This window comes from Phycodurus eques, chromosome 7 (genome assembly GCF_024500275.1).
Source record: "Phycodurus eques isolate BA_2022a chromosome 7, UOR_Pequ_1.1, whole genome shotgun sequence".
Classification (NCBI taxonomy): domain Eukaryota; kingdom Metazoa; phylum Chordata; class Actinopteri; order Syngnathiformes; family Syngnathidae; genus Phycodurus; species Phycodurus eques.
In genome coordinates, this window is record NC_084531.1 from 4,064,353 (window position 1) to 4,084,895 (window position 20,543).

At 40.4% G+C, this 20,543-nt stretch overlaps 1 protein-coding gene across 2 annotated transcripts in view; it reads left to right on the top strand.

Moving 5' to 3' along the window:
• The first annotated feature begins 3,265 nt into the window (after window positions 1–3,265).
• The window catches only part of sorl1 (sortilin-related receptor, L(DLR class) A repeats containing), a 104,355-nt gene continuing 87,077 nt past the window's right edge, over window positions 3,266–20,543 (top strand). For both annotated transcript variants that reach the window (XM_061682027.1, XM_061682028.1), the window contains exons 1-3: window positions 3,266–3,620; window positions 14,255–14,371; window positions 18,389–18,523. In XM_061682027.1, coding sequence (XP_061538011.1) covers window positions 3,300–3,620; window positions 14,255–14,371; window positions 18,389–18,523 — 573 coding nt within the window. In that variant the 5' untranslated portion in view covers window positions 3,266–3,299. The remainder of the gene's footprint in view (window positions 3,621–14,254; window positions 14,372–18,388; window positions 18,524–20,543) is intronic.

Sequence of the window (20,543 nt, forward strand, 5' to 3'; positions counted from 1 at the left end):
GGCTTGGTCGCCGAGTGGTTAGAGCGTCAGCCTCACAGTTCTGAGGACCCGGGTTCAATCCCCGGTCCCGCCTGTATGGAGTTTGTATGTTCTCCCTGTGCCTGCGTGGGTTTTCTCCGGGCACTCCGGTTTCCTTCCACATCCCAAAAACATGCATTAATTGGAGACTCTAAATTGCCCGTAGGTGTGAGTGCAAATGGTTGTTTGTTTGTATGTGCCCTGCGATTGGCTGGCAACCAGTTCAGGGTGTACCCCGCCTCCTGCCCGATGACAGCTGGGATAGGCTCCAGCACGCCCGCGACCCTAGTGAGGAGAAGCGGATCAGAAAATGGATGGATGGATGGTGTATGTTAACAGGGGGAGACAGAATATCAAAAAGAAAATCATATAAGACAAAGGATTAATATTATTTTTGCAATTCATTGAGGGCAAAGGGTCTTTGACTCCATCAAAACCTTACTTGGTACTTGGTGGAGGACCCCTTGTTCGCCAGTACAGAGGTCAGACGTTTATTTGTAGTTGATCACTGGGTTTGCACACATCTCGGAGGAAATTAGGATCACTCCTCTTTGCAGATCCTCTCCAAATCCTTAAGGGTGCCATATTGTGGCTATTTAGACCTCCATAGAGTGACTCTCCAACATGGATTTAGTATAAAAGTGTCAGTTTCGTTTAAAAAAAAACACCTTGGTTTTGTCATACGAGTCTCCAGAAAAGTCCCCTTTGACAGCTACTTCTGTTTGACCCAGTTTTGTATCGGCTTTGTCCATATTTGACCGCCCCCTTTCCTCTGATTGGCTGTACGGGACGCAGGTGTGAGAGCACACGTGTTTGTTATGTTGACAGTGCTCGGAAGCTGAAAGGGAAGCCGGAGAGCTTCGCTAGTGACATAGATAAACTTGAGAAAATCGAATAACCGGCAGAAAAATTACTGGAATTCAGGAATGCGTGGACGATTTTAATTCATATTTCACATGTTTACTTCGGCACCATAGAGCCAATATAACATCTTAAATACTAGAAAAAAATGGTTTGGTAAAATATGGCACCTTTAAAGTGAGAGCCCAAATGATTGTTGGTAGATCAAATACTTATTTCACTGAATGAAATGCCAACACATTTTTCTTTTTTTTTTAAATCTGATTGTCTAGATTTTCTTTTAGATATTCAATTTTTTTTTACTGTTAACATAAACCTACCATTAAAATTACAGACCTTTGTCAGTGGGTGAACTTAAAAAAATCAGTGAGGGGTCAAATAATTATTTCCTCCATTTTATATATTCTTCTCTCTGTCCATCTATCTGTATTTCTTCACTCATTTCACTCTGGGCTGTTAGCTATTGATAACATTTGCAGATGGTTCAATTATCTGTGTTTCCAGCTGTTACATACCATAAAGGACATATGAAAGCACATGAAATGGTTTTTTGAGCAGTTAAGTAAAATTTGATAATTTACCATGGCACACTTGAAGATCGCTGCTGCCACGGCACACTGATTGGGAATCACTGGACTAGAGAATACTTTTGAAGAGACTCAGTATACAGTACACAAGTATATACAGTAAATGAACAAGTCATTTAAATAGACACTTTGCTCCATCTTGTGATCGGTGATTGGGCCCAAAGATCCTGATCGTGTAAAGCCTAGTGAAAAGACCACCACAGTTTGAAACTGTTTGCACAATTTTTATTCAACCACAAACTCTTAACAGGATTGCAATATATTTATATCTATAGCCTATCTACATATTGAAATAGTCTATCCTATTATCATATATAATTATTTAGACGTACTCTGTTGTGCCAGTAAATAAGTCTGTTTTGTATATAAAAAAAGAGAAGAATAAATACAACAAAATGTTTATTCACAAATCACTATTAGAAACCTCAATGTAGATAAAATATTTACACGGAATGTATAAAAATCAAACCAGCAATAAAATATCCATCCATCCATTTTCTGTAGATACATGGCATTAACTGTTTACTTAAGAAATAAGAAAGCTGTACATTCAATGCAAGACAATAAAACATTTCGGTCGCCGCTGACTTCACGACAGTGCTTCTTCATGTCAACGTCACACAGCACTTAAAAATGCAAGCTTGTGTAACTGTTCTCATCAGAGGAAGGCTGAGAGATGGATTGTTCTCACACTGAAGATTATTATTATTATCCATCCATCCATTTTCTGTACCGCCTATCCTCCTCACTAGGGTCTCAGGCATGCTGGAGCCTATCCCAGCTATCTGAACACCCTGAACTGGTTGCCAGCCAATCACAGGGCACATATAAACAAACAACCATTCGCACTCACATTCATACCTACGGGCAATTCAGAGTCCTCAATCAACCTACCAAGCATGTTTTTGGGATGTGGGAGGAAACTGTAGTGCCTGGAGAAAACCCACAAAGGCACGGGGAGAACATGCAAACTCCATACAGTCGAGGCCGTGCCGCCATTATCATTATTATATTTTTAATAAAGCTTCAGGGTGATACACAAAAAGCAAAACCCAAGGATGACAGAGGATTGACCATTGATAATATAGCATACTTCCAATACATTGAACATAAAGAGCAATGTTGATAGACACGATATGTTCACAGGTGATGTATAGTATACTGTCCTGTTTTATATAGAGTGCTACAATGTTTATTAGTGATGTGCAGTCTTATGCTTGTACAGAAAGGCGCTAGGACGAATGCCTCTTTCGTCTGCCAATTTGCAGCATTGAGGTCAATGAAGAAGTAGACATAAACACACATTTATCAAAAGACACTTATTAACACAAAATATAAGCTCCAGCATGCCCACCATCCTAGTGAGGATAAGCGGTACAGAAAATGGATGGATGGATGGATAATTATTCACATTTGGGAGAATGACCATATTATGATATGGTTTTCGTTTATTGCAAATATTATGATGAAACAATGTTGCACAGTCTTTTAGTAGATTGCGCTTAGTATGTGTGAGAAGCGGTCAAATATGCCATGCTTGGCTAAAAATACTCTTATTTTCCATCGTCCATTTATCCGAATGCAACGTTAGGCTGCAACAATTTAACAAGCAAAAATTAAAGAAAAGTGTGGTCCCTATTTTATAAGCTCAGCCTCTATTTATATAGCAATACATCTTTTTTTCATGTTGCAATTTTGCTTTGAACAAGGCCTTTGAACGAGTACGCGTGTGTTTCAAAATTCCCACAGCTCTAAATGCAACACCGGGCTCATCGCAGCCTGTAGAAGGAGCTCTTGGCGCTTACCTAACCTGAAAGCCAAACATACACAAACATGGCGTTACCGCAAGCAGTCAGGATGCTGTGTCCTCTTCGGCGTTCGCTTTCTGTCGTTATCTTATGGCTTGTAGGGATACATTCGTCGACGCTTCATCTTTACAATGAGGAGGGTTACATAGCACCGCAGCACAGGGGATATTTTACAGTAGACGCAAATAAGGATTTACCAGATGGAGATGGAGGGGGCAACGCGGCTCCACCTCTCGGGCTGGCCGCTTTTGGTGCTGCTGAAGGCGGGTCGGACCACGGCGCCCCTCCGCCAAAGAGAAGCCGGCGGAGCACAAGCGAATCTACCATGCCTAAGGTGTACGGCCAGGTACTGAGATGCACCCCAGTAGTGCTTTTAGAGTAACACCTTTAACAATGAAACACACCTTTAAATGATTCGTTGTTGGCAAGCTTTAAAGAAATCCCCCAGGCTCACGGTTGTTTTCTTAGTCACACCATTGACTGTATGCACCCGCAGACAGAAGTAACTCGAAATGTTATCAGAGTAGACAAGGATGCAAAATGACACACTTCAAACTCATTAACTGCCAGTCCTCCGTTTTAACATGGATATTTGAATTCAAAAGCCGTAAATGGCAGTGATTTTTTTTTTTAAGATCACAACCAAAAACGCTGCGTTCACCTGTTTTATTTTATTTTATTATTATTATTTTTTTTATCGTCACCATGCTCAAATGGCTGTCAACTGTTAACCTGCTTTACCTCGGCACTTGTCTAGCTAGCTCCAAAAGCAGATTCGCAACAACTGGGGAATTTTCTGACAATAGCAATTAATTAATAATCACTTGCCATCTAAAGCGGCTGACAATTCTTTTGAAAATACGTTCATGCTTATAGGGCAATATGACTTTCACAAAATACCGTTCCAAACAGATAATTGAAGACTTCCGACAAACAAGGAAATTATTTGCTATCTTTTGACACGATTTTTTTTTTTGTTATAGTAGTGGACAGAAATGTATTGAGATGTCTTGACTGAAGATGTTCTAAAGAGTTTGTAGTGACTGTTGCTTTACCTGACAGATTGAAAAAAACAAAACAAAAAAAAGGTAAGACATATGCCTTAAGCCATAGTGTCGAGAAGTGAAATAATATAGCAGTATACTGTAATTCCAATGGTAATTCCTTCCATCTGTTTATTCATCCATCCATCCAATCCCACCCATATTTCCTTCCTTCCTTTGAGTTAAAAAAAAACACACTTGGTCATATACATAAAATCTGTATGATCTGACAGTAGAAATATTATGAAAATGTTTAAAACTCATCCCTCTCTGGCCCCATGTTATGCCTCTAATTATATTCATGAAAAGGAACACCGGAACAGTCCATCAGAAACTATATAGTAGAGACAGAAGGCGTGACCGAATAGTGTGTCAAACATTTGCTTGGGTACACACGGCCCCCAGCATGCCCGCGACCCTATTGAGGATAAGCGGTACAGAAAATGGATGGATAGACAGACACACACACATGGGTACAATTATTTTTTTAATTGGAAGGGTGGCCAGGTGACAATTACATTTAATGGGTTGTAGTTGGAGCAGGTATACATACACGCGTCAGATAGTAACGCTGGTGATCCAGGTCATGGTGAATTTTATTATTTTTAATTTTTACAAATGTTCTGACTCTTACTCAATGAATTCACTACATATTAATGACATTGAAGATGCAGTAAATGCACATGCCAACACATTTATTTATGTCTGGTTTGTATATTCACAGGATTTCTACACAAAGATGGTTTTTGGTGAACCCCGAGTGGGGGACTAATGGGCAGTTATGTTCTAGAGCATTTATTTTAAGTAGTGCAAATTCTGCAAATTGATTTAGATGAGCTTACAATGGCAGAGCTAGTATTTCTTTTAGCAGTACGTGTTATGGTAATATGAGGAAGCTTTGGTTCTTTGTGTTGTGACTTGCCATTTATTAAGACACTTCCTTATATGTCTGCCCGCATTGTTATTTAACAACCACTCCCAAGCCTCCTGGTATTTTGTCTTTGTTTACCACAGGCACACCTGTGATGGTCACGGTGTTATAAGCATCTAAAAGGAGTCAACTGTACCAGGTTGACATGGTTTTCTGCTAAGGAAGTTGTTAAAAGTGACAGAACAGCTCTGGGAACTTGTTGGCTGAAAACACATGAAAAGTATAGATGCACAATATAATGGGTAGAGGTTTTAGGGCCAGTAATCAATCCTAAAACAGTTATTTTCTGTCCCTGTGGATGAATACACCATGATGACTTTCTGACATATTCTGTCATTGTTTGCCTGTAATGTTTAAAAGCATACAATATTAAATGAGTTGACCAACACCAAGTCTATCTGCACAAATGTTGAGGTATCATCACAGGGCCACATATTCAAACAATACGTACAGGATGAATAAGAGTGACCTGTAAACACACAGCAGAGAGAAAGGTCTCCTTGTCATCCATCACCAGTTCAACACATGCTGTTGTCGCATACTGACCACAACCTTCTTGTGTGTGATCAGTGCACACACTACAAACAGGACAAATAGGCTCTGGGGAGTGTGGTTAGGATCAGGTTTCGTCACTGTGAAAGACGCTGGTAACGAAGGTTCTTATTAAATGGTCAGCTGGTCTGGTGTTGCTATTTATCTCTCTGCTGGCTTGTAAAAATTAAGACTAGATTTGTGTGGAAGTTGGCGGGCATTGCACCGGTAATTAAAGCAGTGTCATTCACTTTGTTTATCCTACATTATATACAATATATAAACACTTTATATGGAGTATATTGTAGTATTATGTATGTACAGTGGACCCCCTTTATTCACTGGGTTTATGGACAAAGCCAGGCTGCAAATAAGGAGTTTCTGTAAATAACGCTCCCCTAAAAGTGATTATACTTGCCTACATTATTTGTTTAAACCAGGGATGTCCCGATCGCATTTTTTTGCGAGTCCAAATCCAAGTCACTGATTTTTTTAAATTTTTAAATGTTTATTTTTTTTTGGAGTCGATAACGAGTCCTGCTCTCATACCTCAGCAATGCGTTATGAAGAAATAAAAGAGAGCACATCCAAACAGTTTCAACGGTCTTAATTTTTTTATTTGAAAAAAAGTATCCTAACGTGATACCTTTTTATATGGCTATAGGTCTAGTGCAGCAGTGGTTCGTACAACTTTACTCCCTACACAAACCATGAACACTGAAGTTGTTGTAACAGCCATTTGGATAATGTAGCTCTCTTACTGTGTGTCACATAGCGCTGTGCGATATGGACAAAATTTCATATCCCGATATAGTTAATTTTATATTCCGTTAATGATATATACCCAATATAATATTTTTCCGTAAAATTAAAGGAAGTAAATGGCAATTTTCTCTCATTTTTTCGATTTCCATTATCCATTTATTTATAAAACATATTTTATATAGGAAATAACATGAATAAAAGGTAATTCAAACACAAATATAAAAGGAAAAATACCATTCAAAATATCTGGTAATACAAATAGTTTTCAAGGAATGTACACTGTTGTTTTGTACATTATAATGTAGTGTTGTTTACATCCATGCTCAGTGTTGTTTACATCCATTCTCCTCTAGCAGTGCTGTACATGAGTATTTACGGGTAATGTAAACATGCTACCGCAAAGCAGTAGCGTTGCTGCCGTGACATTAGGAAAGACAAGGCAAATGTATTTATATAGTGCATTTCATACACAAGGTACAGTCACCGCATGCATGTTCATTCATTGTTTATACAATGTTAGTGTTAGTTTTCAAGGTGTAGGGTGTCCAAAGTCACTTTTGTCACAAAAAAACACACGAACGAATACTATCTTGGAACGCATGCACACTACACATACTCCATTTATTGAACTTGGCTCACATGTGTCCAGCGAAACAGTAGGGGGGGGGTTTACATGTAGAAAATTGGTTTAGAAGCCCAAACAAAATGAAAATGCTCCATATAAACACATCAATCAGAATAAACAGTTATTGTTGTATTGGGTACCGCTAAATGAGCACGCCTGCTAACAGATGAATGCATTCGATATAGGTCCTATTTTCTTTTGTCAATCATCTCACCCCATATTGCTAGGTAATTTTTTGGTGGTTCATGTATGAACAAATAGGTGCTGTACAACTGTATTAAAAAGCTTGAATAAATTATAAATTTCTGTGGAATCCCAGGATTTGTGTGGATGTAGATCTCTGCCTCTCGTCTTATTCACGCCACCAGAGGAACCCGGAACATTTGTAATATATTACTGTTCTATTCGGCAATATCTTTGTACCGTAGGATTATATTGTCGCTTTATGACCTTTGAAAATTATAAAAATTTGTCCTGATACCAATCAGCTGAAAATAAGACGATCAGCCCTGATTTCCGATCACATGATTATATTGTGAGAACTCCAGTTTAAACCTTAAATATACAACAAACCATGACCCCCACACAACCTTTCATACTCACATTCACACCTATGGCCGAATTAATCTTCAATTAATGTAGCCTGCATGTCTTTAAATGTGGCAGGAATCTTCATTATACTGGAAACAACCCACACAAGTACAGGGAGAACATGAAAACTCCACACAGGAGAGCCTGAGCCAAACTTTGAACCCAGGACCTCTTATCTGTGTGGCTCATGTGTAAGCCACGAGCTACCCTGTAGCCCAACTGGAATAATTGTAAACTAATTCAAGGAAAAAAAAAAAGTACTGGCATTACCAGATAACTAGCAACCCTTTATTGCTCAGTGACTGCTTTTTCTCAATGTCTTTATGGCTCAAAAGGGTTCTCTGTCAATTGACTGACTGTTGTCGTATTAGAGCAGCTCCAACTACCGGAGACAAATTCCTTTTGTGTTTTTTGGACATACTTGGCAAATAACGATAATTCTGATTCTGAGACTTAAGACGTTATTGATTATATCGCTAAACAAGCAGAATATTTCCTGCTGTTCATTGTCAATAATGCTACAATTAGCATTGGTAATGCAGTCTTTCAACTTAAATTTCTCCTACATCTCGACCTAGTTAGTGATGCTTACTGCGTGTCACTGTTTTTTTCTGACCCATTTCATTTTACAAATGGGAGAGGTGCTGAGAGATGTTACAACTGCTTCCTCGTGATCATCCTCTGTCCTTATACTGTACTATATTATTGCTAGTCATGTTGACTGTTCTGAGTAGGCCAATAATGACCCTCGAGCCATTGGGAAAAGTCAGCAGAGGAGGCAGTAACACATCATAATGGATGTGTACACTATGTAAATAAGGCATTTTTAATGGTGGAGCAGCTCAGTTAACACCATTACTAGTCACACCTTTTTGATTATATGCCAGGATCACCTCAAAATCTCATGCATGAGAAATGAAGAATGCCCCTGCAATATACACATACATACACCCCTCCAAATGTATTGAAACATTGAGGCAATTCCTCAGTGTGAAAAATTTGGGTTTGACACCAACAGTTTCATTTTTTATTTCACGGTATTTATATCTTGATCTGATACACAACTTAGATTAAGCCTGTGATTATACAGTATTGAAAATAAAATTTGTGATACTCTTGTGACACAAACGTGTTTTGCCTTTGAAATGGCAGAACAGCAACACGCCCCTTCCAACTCTTGGCGTTTGTGCAGTTCAGATACCGCCGTATGAGCTCACAGTGCTACCAAACTCAATATAATTTATACAACCCCAATTCCAATGAAGTTGGGACGTTGTGTTAAACAGAAAAACAGAATACAATGATTTACAAATCATGTTCGACCTATATTTAATTGAATACACTACAAAGACAAGATATTTCATGTTCAAACAGATCAACTTGATTGTTTGTAGCAAATAATCATTAACTTTGAATTTTATGTCTGCAACACATTCCAAAAAAGCTGGGACAGGGTCATGTTTACCACTGTGTTACATCACCTTTTCTTTGAACAACATTCAATAAACCTTTGGGAACTGAGGAGACTAATTTTTGTAGCTTTGTAGGTGGAATTATTTCCTATTTTTGCTTGATGTACAGCTTCAGCTGTTCAACAGTACGGTGTCTCCGTTGTCGTATTTTGCGCTTCATAATGCGCCACAGATTTTCAATGGGAGACACGTCTGGACTGCAGGCAGGCCAGTCTAGTACCAGCACTCTTTTACTACGAAGCCACGCTGTTGTAACACGTACAGAATGTGGTTTGGCATTGTCTTGCTGAAAAAAGCAGGGCCGTCCATGAAAAAGACGTTGCTTGAATGGCAACATATGTTTCTCCAAAACCTGTATGTACCTTTCAGCATTAATGGGGCCTTCACAGATGTGTAAGTTACCCATGCCATTGGCACTAACACAGCCCCATACCATCACAGTTGCTGGCTTTTGAACTTTGCGTCCATAACAGTCCGGATGGTTCTATTCCTCTTTGGCCCTGCGGACACGACGTCCACAATTTCCAAAAACAATTTGAAATGTGGACTCGTCGGACCACAGAACACCTTTCCACTTTGCATCAGTTCATCTTAGATGAGCTCGGGCCCAGAGAAGCCGGCGGTGTTTCTGGGTGTTGTTGATCAATGGCTTTTGCTTTGCATAGTATAGTTTCAAGTTGCACTTACGGATGTAGCGCCGAATTGTATTTACTGACATTGGTTTTCTGAAATGTTCCTGAGCCCATGTGGTGGTATGCTTTACAGATTGATGTCGGTTTTTGATGCAGTGCCGCCTGAGGGATCGAAGGTCACGGGCATTCAATGTTGGTTTTTGGCCTTGCCGCTTACATGCAGTGATTTCTTCAGATTCTCTGAACCTTTTGATGATGATATGGACCATAGATGATGAAATCCCTAAATTCCTTGCAATTGTACGTTGAGGAACATTGTCCTTAAACTGTTCGACTATTTTCTCACGCACTTGTTCACAAAGAGGTGATCCTCGCCCCATCTTTGCTTGTGAATGACAGAGCAATTCAGGGAAGCTCCTTTTATACCCAATCATGGCACCTACCTGTTCCCAATTAGCCTGTTCACCATGTTCCAAACAGGTGTTTGTTTGATGAGCTTTCCTCAACTTTCTCAGTCTTTTTTGCCACCTGTCCCAGCTTTTTTTGGAACGTGTTACAGCCATAAAATTCCAAGTTAATGATTATTTTCTAAAAACAATAAAGTTTATCAGTTTGAACATTATCTTATCTTGTCTTTGTAGTGTATTCAATTAAATATAGGTTGAACATGATTCCCAAATCATTGTATTCTGTTTTTATTTGTTTAACACAACGACCCAACTTCATTGGAATTGGGGTTGTATAATATTTATTATATTATTTATATACAGTGGGTACGGAAAGTATTCAGACCCCCTAAAATTTTTCACTCTTTATTATATTGCAGCCATTTGCTAAAATTGTTTTAAATTTTGTTCCTCATAAATGTACACACAGCACCCCAAATTTACAGAAAAAAACGGAATTATTGAAATCTTTGCAGATTTATTAAAAGCGAAAAACTGAAATATCACACAATATCACATAAGTATTCAGAGTATTCTGAAGTATTCAGACCCTTTGCTGTGACACTCATGTATTTTTTATTTTTTTTGCATTTTAATCACAACGAATCAAATAACAACATACTACTGTACTTACTTTATTCTGACGAGAACTGGAACTGTTGCCACACTGCATTTACTTAAAGAAAAAAACACAATATATTCCACGATTGTCTACCTCCATGTGTTTACGGATGCAGCAATATTGCATTAGTGCACAACGGTTGTGCGCATCCCCCGCGGGCGGGGACTTGTCCTCTGTTTTTGCAGATGTGTTTGCTTCTGCTCCAAAGCAAATTTCCATGCAAAATTAACTGCAAATATGCACATTGTGCCATACACATACACTATTCAGATTCAGCCGCTACAGTATCTTCATTGCCATCTTGCGGTGAAAAACTACACACACGTTTCATAGTTTCTGCAGTAATGTAGGGATGCAAAACGGAATATATATGGATGGATGGATAGATGGAAGAAGTAACATATTCTGAATGAATTCATCACTTTGGTGACCCTGCTCTTCAGTTGTCCCAAATTCTCACACTTGTGTATGGTAATAAAGTTTCTTTTGTGTTTGAGAATTATGCTATTGCACATATCCATTAAATGTTATCTAAAACTTCCAGTCAGTTTATAATTCACGATTACCCTCTGAGCTCTGCATTAAGTTTCTTACAGGCTTGGGCTAAGGGCTTTTTTTGTGACAGCAGCTACATTACTAAACAATCTAATAATCAATCATGAGCTGAGTTTGTCAATTCCCCTCAAGCCTAATTTTCATTTTACCAAGGCAATTCTGTGATTCTTACCTTGTGGCTTCCCACAAGGTAAGAATCACCTTTTCAGAAAGCAACGATGGTTCATGAAGGCATGCTTTGATGAGCATAATTTGAAAGAAATTGCACAGAACCCAGACCTCAATCCCATCAAATACCTTTGGAATGAACTTTAACAAAGATTGCTAGCCAGACCCTTTTGTCAAACATCAATGACCACTGACCTCACAGATGTTCTTGTGGATGAATGGAGCAAGAGTCCAATAGACACTGCAGAATCATTTACATTTAGAGTGCGTCTTCACGCATATTTACCCATTTTAGTTTTTGCAACAAGCTTTGTCAATGAGAAACACATATCTTATTCTACTATCAATGAGAATCAATATTTATAGCAAAGGTGAAAATAATCTTATTTGCACCTCGTAACAGATAGCAGAGCAACGATGTATTATCTGCAAGTCCTCCAAAGATGATGTCATTGCTTGAGTCTGGCTGTGCTGCTATTGGGCTCCTGGCCATGCTGCACCCCCCTTCTTTTCAGTCTTGTTGAATAATGGCGAGCTTTGAGCTGAAGAGAAGGGAGGTTTGTTGGGGAGTGAAGGCTAAAATGCCTGTTGTATTGTTACCCTGTCCTGCTCCTTGTCAGCAATAGACGCAGAGTCCACTCCTCGACAGCAGTATTGTGATGCTAGTGTGCTAAAAGCATGCAAATATGGTGGACAGAATTTTGATATTTAGAGGTGCAGGAAACCGCTCATCCAAAGTTAGGTAATGTCTGTAAAGATCACATTAAATATGTAGACTTGAAAATATTTGTGCTATGGATAAGATTAAAAAGGATGACATTTGGTGATGAACCCTCTTAGAGTTATTTCAATGTTGTGTTCCAGACTCTCAATGACTCTCTTCGTTTACATAGGGAGGGAATTTATCCCTGCCCGATGACAGCTGGGATAGGCTCCAGCACGCCCGCGACCCTAGTGAGGATAAGCAGCTCAGAAAATGGATGGATGGATGGGAATTTATCCACTTTTGATGATAAGCTGCTGGCTTACTGGAAAAGAATGGGTTAACAGGATTGTCTGTAGTTATTTAACTGTGCTGGTGCTGGTATTTGTGTTAACTGTTAATCATTTGCAAATCCCCAGTGTTGCACTGTTGTTTGCTTTATATCATCCATTAGTGTAACAAGCTAAGAGCTGCCATTTATTGTATTTGGTGAGCACTAAATTCTGCAAAATAAAAATACATATAAATAAAACTAAATAAGAATAGTTTTAAAAATGTTTACCAAGTTTCAGTTCTAGCCATAAGTGTCTTGGGCTGGAAAGACAGATGAAATAAACATAAAACTGAATGTTCAGAAATTTCTCTTTGACAGACTATTTCTCTGTTGTAACAATGCTTCTTTACAATAACATTTATACTTTCCATTTAAAAAAATGCCCCAAATGTAAGGAACGTGCATTTGTAGGATGAGCAGCGCAGCATATGTGTGTTGTGCCCATAACAATAAAATGTGCCCCATCTTCACTGCTGATGCCACTCTTGATTTGAGCTTCAGGTGTGGGGCGGCATCTTAAACATTGTAAAAACTAAGCTTGTCCTCATTGAAGGAAATTTCAGTGCTGAGGATATTCTGCATCCAGTGACAATCCCCATACATCCATGGTCTGGGATTGAACTCCATCTTCAGCGTGGGCTTGCTGTTTATGCCAAATGAAGAAGCATAAGAAGCAGCAGCAGAAAACATGGGATATGAATAGGATTAAAGCAGGCAATGGGTGTTGTTGTGCACAGTAGCCTTCCAAAATGAACAAGAAAAATAATACAGGTACTTTCTTGTAAGGCATATGGTCCTTTTGTTTAGTTGAGGAATACAGAAGATACTTTATTACCCGTAGCTGTGGTAATGCACTTGCATTTCATCAAATGAAATTAATAATTAATTTCATTTGGGTGTATACAATGAACTGCTCATAATAACAGCATTTAAAAAGTTCAATAGAACGGACCTCAATAGAATGGACTAATAAAGGCGGTTGGTTGTCCGAAATAGCAGCTTGTCCGTTACATTGAAGCACTTTTTTTCTTTTCTTTTTTTTTGGAAGCCATATGCACCCTTATTACTGTAGAATACAAAATGCTTGTTTTGTAGTTTTTTTTCATGCCCTAAAACGTCCAGTACAGTATAAAGTTATTGTAAATAAATATATATATAAAAAAAGCTTGAAAATGTTTGAAAGTTCCACATTTTATCCAAACTTACCATGCTTGGTCGTGGTGACTTCGTTGACGTACAGTACTCATCTTAGGGGAGTCACTTTCATGAGCCGTGAGGAATTAGTATGCTTCCTAGTTCCAAATCTGTTGCCAAAGCTGAATGGCTTGACACATTTGTTTTTACTGTATCAAAAATAGCATGTTCCAGACTCCAAAGACTTGTGTTTTGTACTCCTAAGAGTTAATAATCGTGTTGTATAGCCATAAACATTTTGTCTGTTAGTCAAACATATGTACATTCACCATGCAGGAATTAGAATGCCAACGGTATCTAGTAAAAAGGACCACTTAAATCCAAATTAAATTTTCCTCATCCTGATTTCACCACTTTTTGTTACACAGGCCAGCTTGAATGACTCTCATAACCAGATGGTCGTCCACTGGGCTGGAGAAAAGAGCAATGTCATTGTGGCTTTGGCCAGAGACAGCGTTGGAGCCGTTGGACCCAGAACGAGCTCGGTAAGCTGAACACATCCATGGGTAAGACCTATGAAACTTGCACCGTCCAGAGTTAGTTTGACAGAACTTTCCAGTAACTAGATCAGGTGTGACTCTTTTACTTCATTCCCTTCCCTCTTATATTAACTGATCATCAGAGTGCCATAAGCTGCATCTTTTTTTTTTTTTAAATCAGGTTTGTCATGTTTCAATTGATTTTATGATTATCGAGCTAGACTTTAATGCAGCATTCGCCAGTGCACACCCATAGTAAGAAATAAATGACACCCTATCCTCAAGCAATAATTGAAGAGCATGCATGCTTTCTTGTTGTGCCATCCTTGAGTTGACAGATGACTCACAGTTCACTTAACCAGCCTTGGAAAATTGAAACTTGGGAAACGCTTTAAAGGTTTATTCATGCGGATATTTTTTCTGTTTTCCTTAACAGTTTTCCTTCAAATAGTTTCACAATACTGTATATTAAGTAAAGTCTCTGAATGGCAGGATTGCAGTCTCTCGAATCTGATGGGTTTTAGTCCCGCTGCGGACAAAAGTACATTTCAACTAATCAATGACATGCATGACAACTAGTCATGCCTGTCTCACATCTTCTGGAAGACTGTTCCAGTTTTAGCAGCATAAAATTTAAACAGCCTCACGGTATTTTAGTCCTGACCAGCACCAGCAGTAGAAAACTCCCTGAGGTTCTCAGAGCCTAAGAAGGTTCACATGGCTCTAAGATGTCAGAGATGTACTTTGGTGCTAGACCATGAAGAGACCTGTACACAAGCAGACCTATTTAGAAGTCTATTCTCTGAGCGACAGGAAGCCAGTGTAGAGCACTGGGCTAATGTGCCAGTATTTCCTGGTCAGCCTCTTTAGGGTCCCTGAAGGTGTGAAAATTATGATGGGTTTTTCTTACTGGCCACTTTCTTCAATGTTACCAAAAAAGAACTGTGCTTAACATCATTAACAAAATAATATTCAAGCATGACAATGCACCATCTCAAAGAAATTCAAGCAGAAACGCTTCAAAAAGTCATATGTTTAATGGATGTCAGAATTGTGAAGCTGCTATCAAATAAGGGGTCTTATACCAAAATGCAACTCGTCTTGTTAAAGTCCCTCCAAAAGTATTGGAACGGCAAAGTCAATTCCTTTGTTTTTGTTGTATACTGAAGACATTTGGGTTTCAGATCAAAAGATGCATATGAGACAAAAGTTCGGAATTCCAACTTTTATTTCATGGTATTTACATCTAGATGTGTTAAACAACTCAGGACAGAGCACCTTTAGTTTGAAGCCACCAACTTTTCAAGTGAGCAAAAGTATTGGAACAGACATTACATTAACTTAAAGTGGCATATTCTTTACTTGTAATAATTGCATCAAGCCTGCAACCCATTGACTTCACAAGACTGTTTCATTTTTCATTAGAAATGCTTTTCCAGGCCTTGACTGAAGCCTCTTTCAGTTCTTGTTTGTTTCTGGGGGTCTTCAGTCTCCTCTTCAGGAGGTAAAATGGAGCCATGCCTCTTAATCACTCACTTAGCACACACTCACACCACTCACTGTATATATTTTTCTCACTAAACACATCTGGGTTACATACATGTATCAAAGGTTTTCTGGGGGATTGGTATGGAATCGGGAGGGTATGGGTGTCAGATCGGGTTTCAGCACGTCTGTGCAGTTTCCCGCTCCGTGCGCCCTGCCTGCCCCCCTGGATTTTAAATGCATCACACACACCCCTATGTTTTAATGCACTACATACATACATCTCTGGGGGGTGGTGCCGGGCCCCCCGGGCTCGATGACTGCTTGGTGTTGTGTAACCTCTCATGGCCCGCGGCTGCTCCTTGGTCCCCCCCGTACCGTTCCCTTGTCGGGTGCCCCTATACGCCCTCCTTTCCAACAAACAAGGGACACTCTCCCGCCCTCGGCCTGGACGGGGACTGGCTGCATTGCGGGCCCTGCGGGTTGGGGTGTGGGGGCGTCTTGCTCTCCTGGGGGTGGAGCGGGTGGGGGGTTTGCTGGGGGGGTGCCATTGGGTTGTTTGCTTGACCTAAAAGCCGAACAGGACAAAAAAAAAAAAAAAAAAGAGGAGGTCAAATGCATGCTCTATTGGGTTACGGTCCGGTGATTGACTTGGCCAGTCTAAGACCTTCCACTTTATCCCCCTGATGAAGTCCTTTGTTTTGTTGGCAGTGTGTTTTGGGTCATTGTCTTCTTGCATGATAAAGCTTTTCCTGATTAGTTTGGATGCATTTTTCTGTTAATTGCCTGACAAAATGGTTTTGTAGACTTCAGAATTCATTCTGCTGCTACCATCATGAGTTACATCATCAATAAACTAGTGAGCCTGTTCCAGAAGCAGCCATGCAAGCCCAAGCCATGACATTACCTCCAACATTCCTTCCTCCAGATCCTTTCTTTCCCCATACTTTGGCCTTTCCATCACTTTGGTAGAGGTTAAACCTGGTCTCATCCGTCCATAAAACTTTGTTCCAAAGCTTTTGTGACTCATCTCTGTACTACTTTGCAAAATCCAATCTGGCCTTCCAATTCTTTTTGCTGATGAGTGGTTTGCATCTTGTGGTATGGCCTATATATTTCTTATCTCGAAGTCTTCTTTGAACAGTGGGTTGTGATACGTTTACCCCTGCCTTGTGGAGGTTGGCAGTGATGTCACTGACTTTTGTCTTTCGGTGTTTCTTCACAGCTCTCACAATGTTTCTGTCATCAACTGCAGTTGATACCCTTTGCCGACCTGTTCGATGTATGTTGCTTAGAACACCAGTCGTTTCTGTCTTTTTCAGAACATTCCAAATTGTTGTATTGGCTATACCCAATATTTGTGCAATAGCTCTGATTGATTTTCCCTCTTTTCTCAGCTTCAAAATGGTTTGCTTTTCTCGCATATATAGCTCTCTGGTCTTCATGTTTGCTTAACAGCAAATGCAGGTTTCACAGGTGAAACCCAAAGCCAAAAACAAGCACTATCTAATTTTTAAGCAATCAATCTAAAAGGGAACACCTGAGCAACTAGAAACCCCCATTAATCACGTTCCAATACTTTTGCTCACTTGAAAAGTGGGTGGGTTCAAACAAAAGGTGCTCTGTCCTGAGTCGTTTAACACATCTAGATGTAAATACCATGAAATAAAAGCTGTAATTCTGAACTTTAGTCTCACGTTCATCTTTTGATCCGAAACCCAAATGTCGTCAGTATACAACAAAAACAAAGGAATTGACCTTGCCATTCCAATACCTTTGCAGGGGACTGTATATGATGATTTTTATTGAAATACTGTAGCTTTTGATTTCAGTTAATGACTTGATGCTGCAAACTCAATGACTATTTTCAATTCTTTAAAACCTGTCAAATGTCTTGAAACTTAGTTGTGCATAATAATTTAGAACACTGCATTTTTTGTTTTTTGTTTTTCAAAAAATACTGTTATCATTGAGCGGTTTGTTCAAAAACATTCTGACAGTTGATTACTTGAAAATTATCCCGACTGTCATTTGTATGAACTATTTTGGAAAATCTGAGGAAAAATATAATTTGCATAATAATTTGAAATGCAGTGTCGACACTGTTTGTTTGGTTGTTATTTTGTTTGGCAAAAAAATTGAGATGGTAAAAAGGTGCAGATGTTATTGATATAATGTGGCTGTTAAAATTCAGGTCTGAGTCCAATATTATCCCAAGGTTTCTAACTTGATAAGTTTTAAACAGAGCCTTAAGGTGACTGATAACACTTTCTCATTGTTTATTTGGGAAAGAGACAAAGACAATAGCAGTCTGGAACAAATTTACACCCTAAAGTGTCTAAAAACTGAAAAGGGCGGGACACAAAGTAGTGTCTTTCTGTACTTTAGTGTTTGACTCCATTGATCGATGCGCCAGCTCTGTCGGCATGATAGAGGGGGTGTGTGGCTAAAGATTTTGCAAAAGGGGGTTGTGATGCATGTCAGTAAGTTTACAGAAAATAGGCAGCTACTCATTATCTGTTTCTGCTTTGAATCCAGGTCTATGTGTCTTATGACTCTGGGTCCACTTTCACACTTGTCTCTGGGAAATTCCAGTTGTCTGAGGCCAAGGGCAAGAATGGCAGTACACAGGTCATCTCTCAGTTTTATCACAGTCCTGCTGATAACAAGAGGGTAAGTACATTCTTATTTGTTGTCTGGTTACATGGCCCAGTACACACAATCAGGTAAATTTTTCACTGACACACTATTGCTATCTTACTGACACACCCTGCAGTGAAAATGTTAGGGTTAAGAATCTGAATCGATTTTATTGCCATTGTCAGTGAAATGTACATATACAACTAGGACGTTTTCTTGCTCTGATGGTGCAACATGAAACATAGCTGGATGGTAATAGTAAAAATTAAAACATAAAAAGACTAAGAAGAACAAAAATAAACAATGTGCAATGAGCATAAACAGTGTGCAATAAGCATCGTGTATAGTTATGAAGTTTTAATTGGTGATACCAGCCACCTTATTTAGTGTTTATGAGTCTGATGGGCCGGCACGGTGAGCGACTGGTTAGCACATCTGCCTCACAGGTCTGGGGACAGGGTTAAAATCCCGGCCCTGCCTGTGTGGAGTTTGCCTGTTCTCCCTGTGCCTGGGTGGGTTTTCTCCGGGCGATCCGGTTTCCTCTCACATCCCAAAAACATGCGTGGTAGGTTGATTGAGGACTCTAAATTGGCCGTAAGTGTGAATGTGAGTGTGAATGGTTGTTTGTTTCTATGTGCTCTGCGATTGGTTGGCGACCGGTTCAGGGTGTACCCTGCCTCCCGCCCAAAGATAGCTGGGATAGACTCCAGCAACCCGCGACCCTAGTGAGGATAAGTGGTATAGAAAATGGATGGTTGGATGTAGTCTGTTGGCCAAGGGGAAGAAGCTGCTCATGTGGCGGGAAGTTCTGGTTTGAATGGACTGTAGCCTCCTGCCTGAGGGTAGAGAGTCGAACAGGCTGTGTCCAGGGTGTGTAGAGTCAGCTGTAATCCGACTTGCAGACCCCCGGGTTCTGGAGGCGTACAGGTCCTGAATTGATGGGCACGTACAGCTGATGACCTTCTCAGCAACATACACAGTGCTCTGCACTGTGCCTGTCCCTGGCAGTGGCACCAGCGTACCACATGGTGATCGAGGAGGTGAGGACTGACTCGAAGATGGCAGTGTAGAACTGCACCAAGATTGCCATCTTGAATTTCATCAGCTGCCAATGGAAGAGCATCCTCTGCTGTGCATTTTTGATGAGGGAGCTGATGGTCGGCCCTCACTTGAGATCAGGGTGATGGTGGTGCCCAGGAAGCGGAAGGAGTCCACAATGGAGATGGTGGCATCTGTGAGGGCGAGGGGGCACCGTGGTGCTGCTGCTTCCTAGAGTCCATGATCATCTCCTATGTCTTCTAGGTGTTCAGGTCCAGGTTGTTGCTGTCCAGCTGGTCCACCTCCCTCCTGTAGGCAGGCTCATCAGCATCTGAGATGAGGATACTGTTGTCCGCAAACGTGATCAGTTTTATGGATTGATGGCTGGAGGTGCAGCAGTTGGAGAAGAGCCACGGGGAATATACACAGCCTTGAAGGGATCAGGTGCCGATGGTCTGAGTGTGCGAGACAGTCTTCCCCAGCAGCACATGCTGCTTCTGGTCCATCAGGAAGTCTCTCATCCACCTGCAGAGGGAGTTGGGCACGTTGAGCTCGGAGAGCTTGTCCTGGAGAAGAGCTTGGGAGGATGGAGTTGAAGGCAGCGCTGGAGTCCACAAACAGGACTCTGGCATAGGTTCCCAGAGAGTCCAGATACTGCAGAATGGAGTGGAGGGCCAGGTTGACTGCGTCATGTACAGACCAGTTAGCCCTGTAGGCAAACTGCAGCGGATCCAAGAGGGGGAAGGTGATTGACTTGAGGTGGGACAGGATCAGGCCCTCACAAGACTTCATGACTACAGACGTCTGTGCCACAGGTCTCTAGTCATTAAGTCCTGTAATCTCTGGCTTGTTGGGAACAGGGACGATGTTGGAGGACTTGAGGCAGGCGGGCACATGGCATGACTCCGGGGAGGTGTTGAAAATGTATCTGAAGACAGGAACCAGCTCATCGTTTGTGGGGGTTCCGGAGTGCACATTTGTGGGGGTTCCGGTGAGCACATCCTGCTCTTGTATT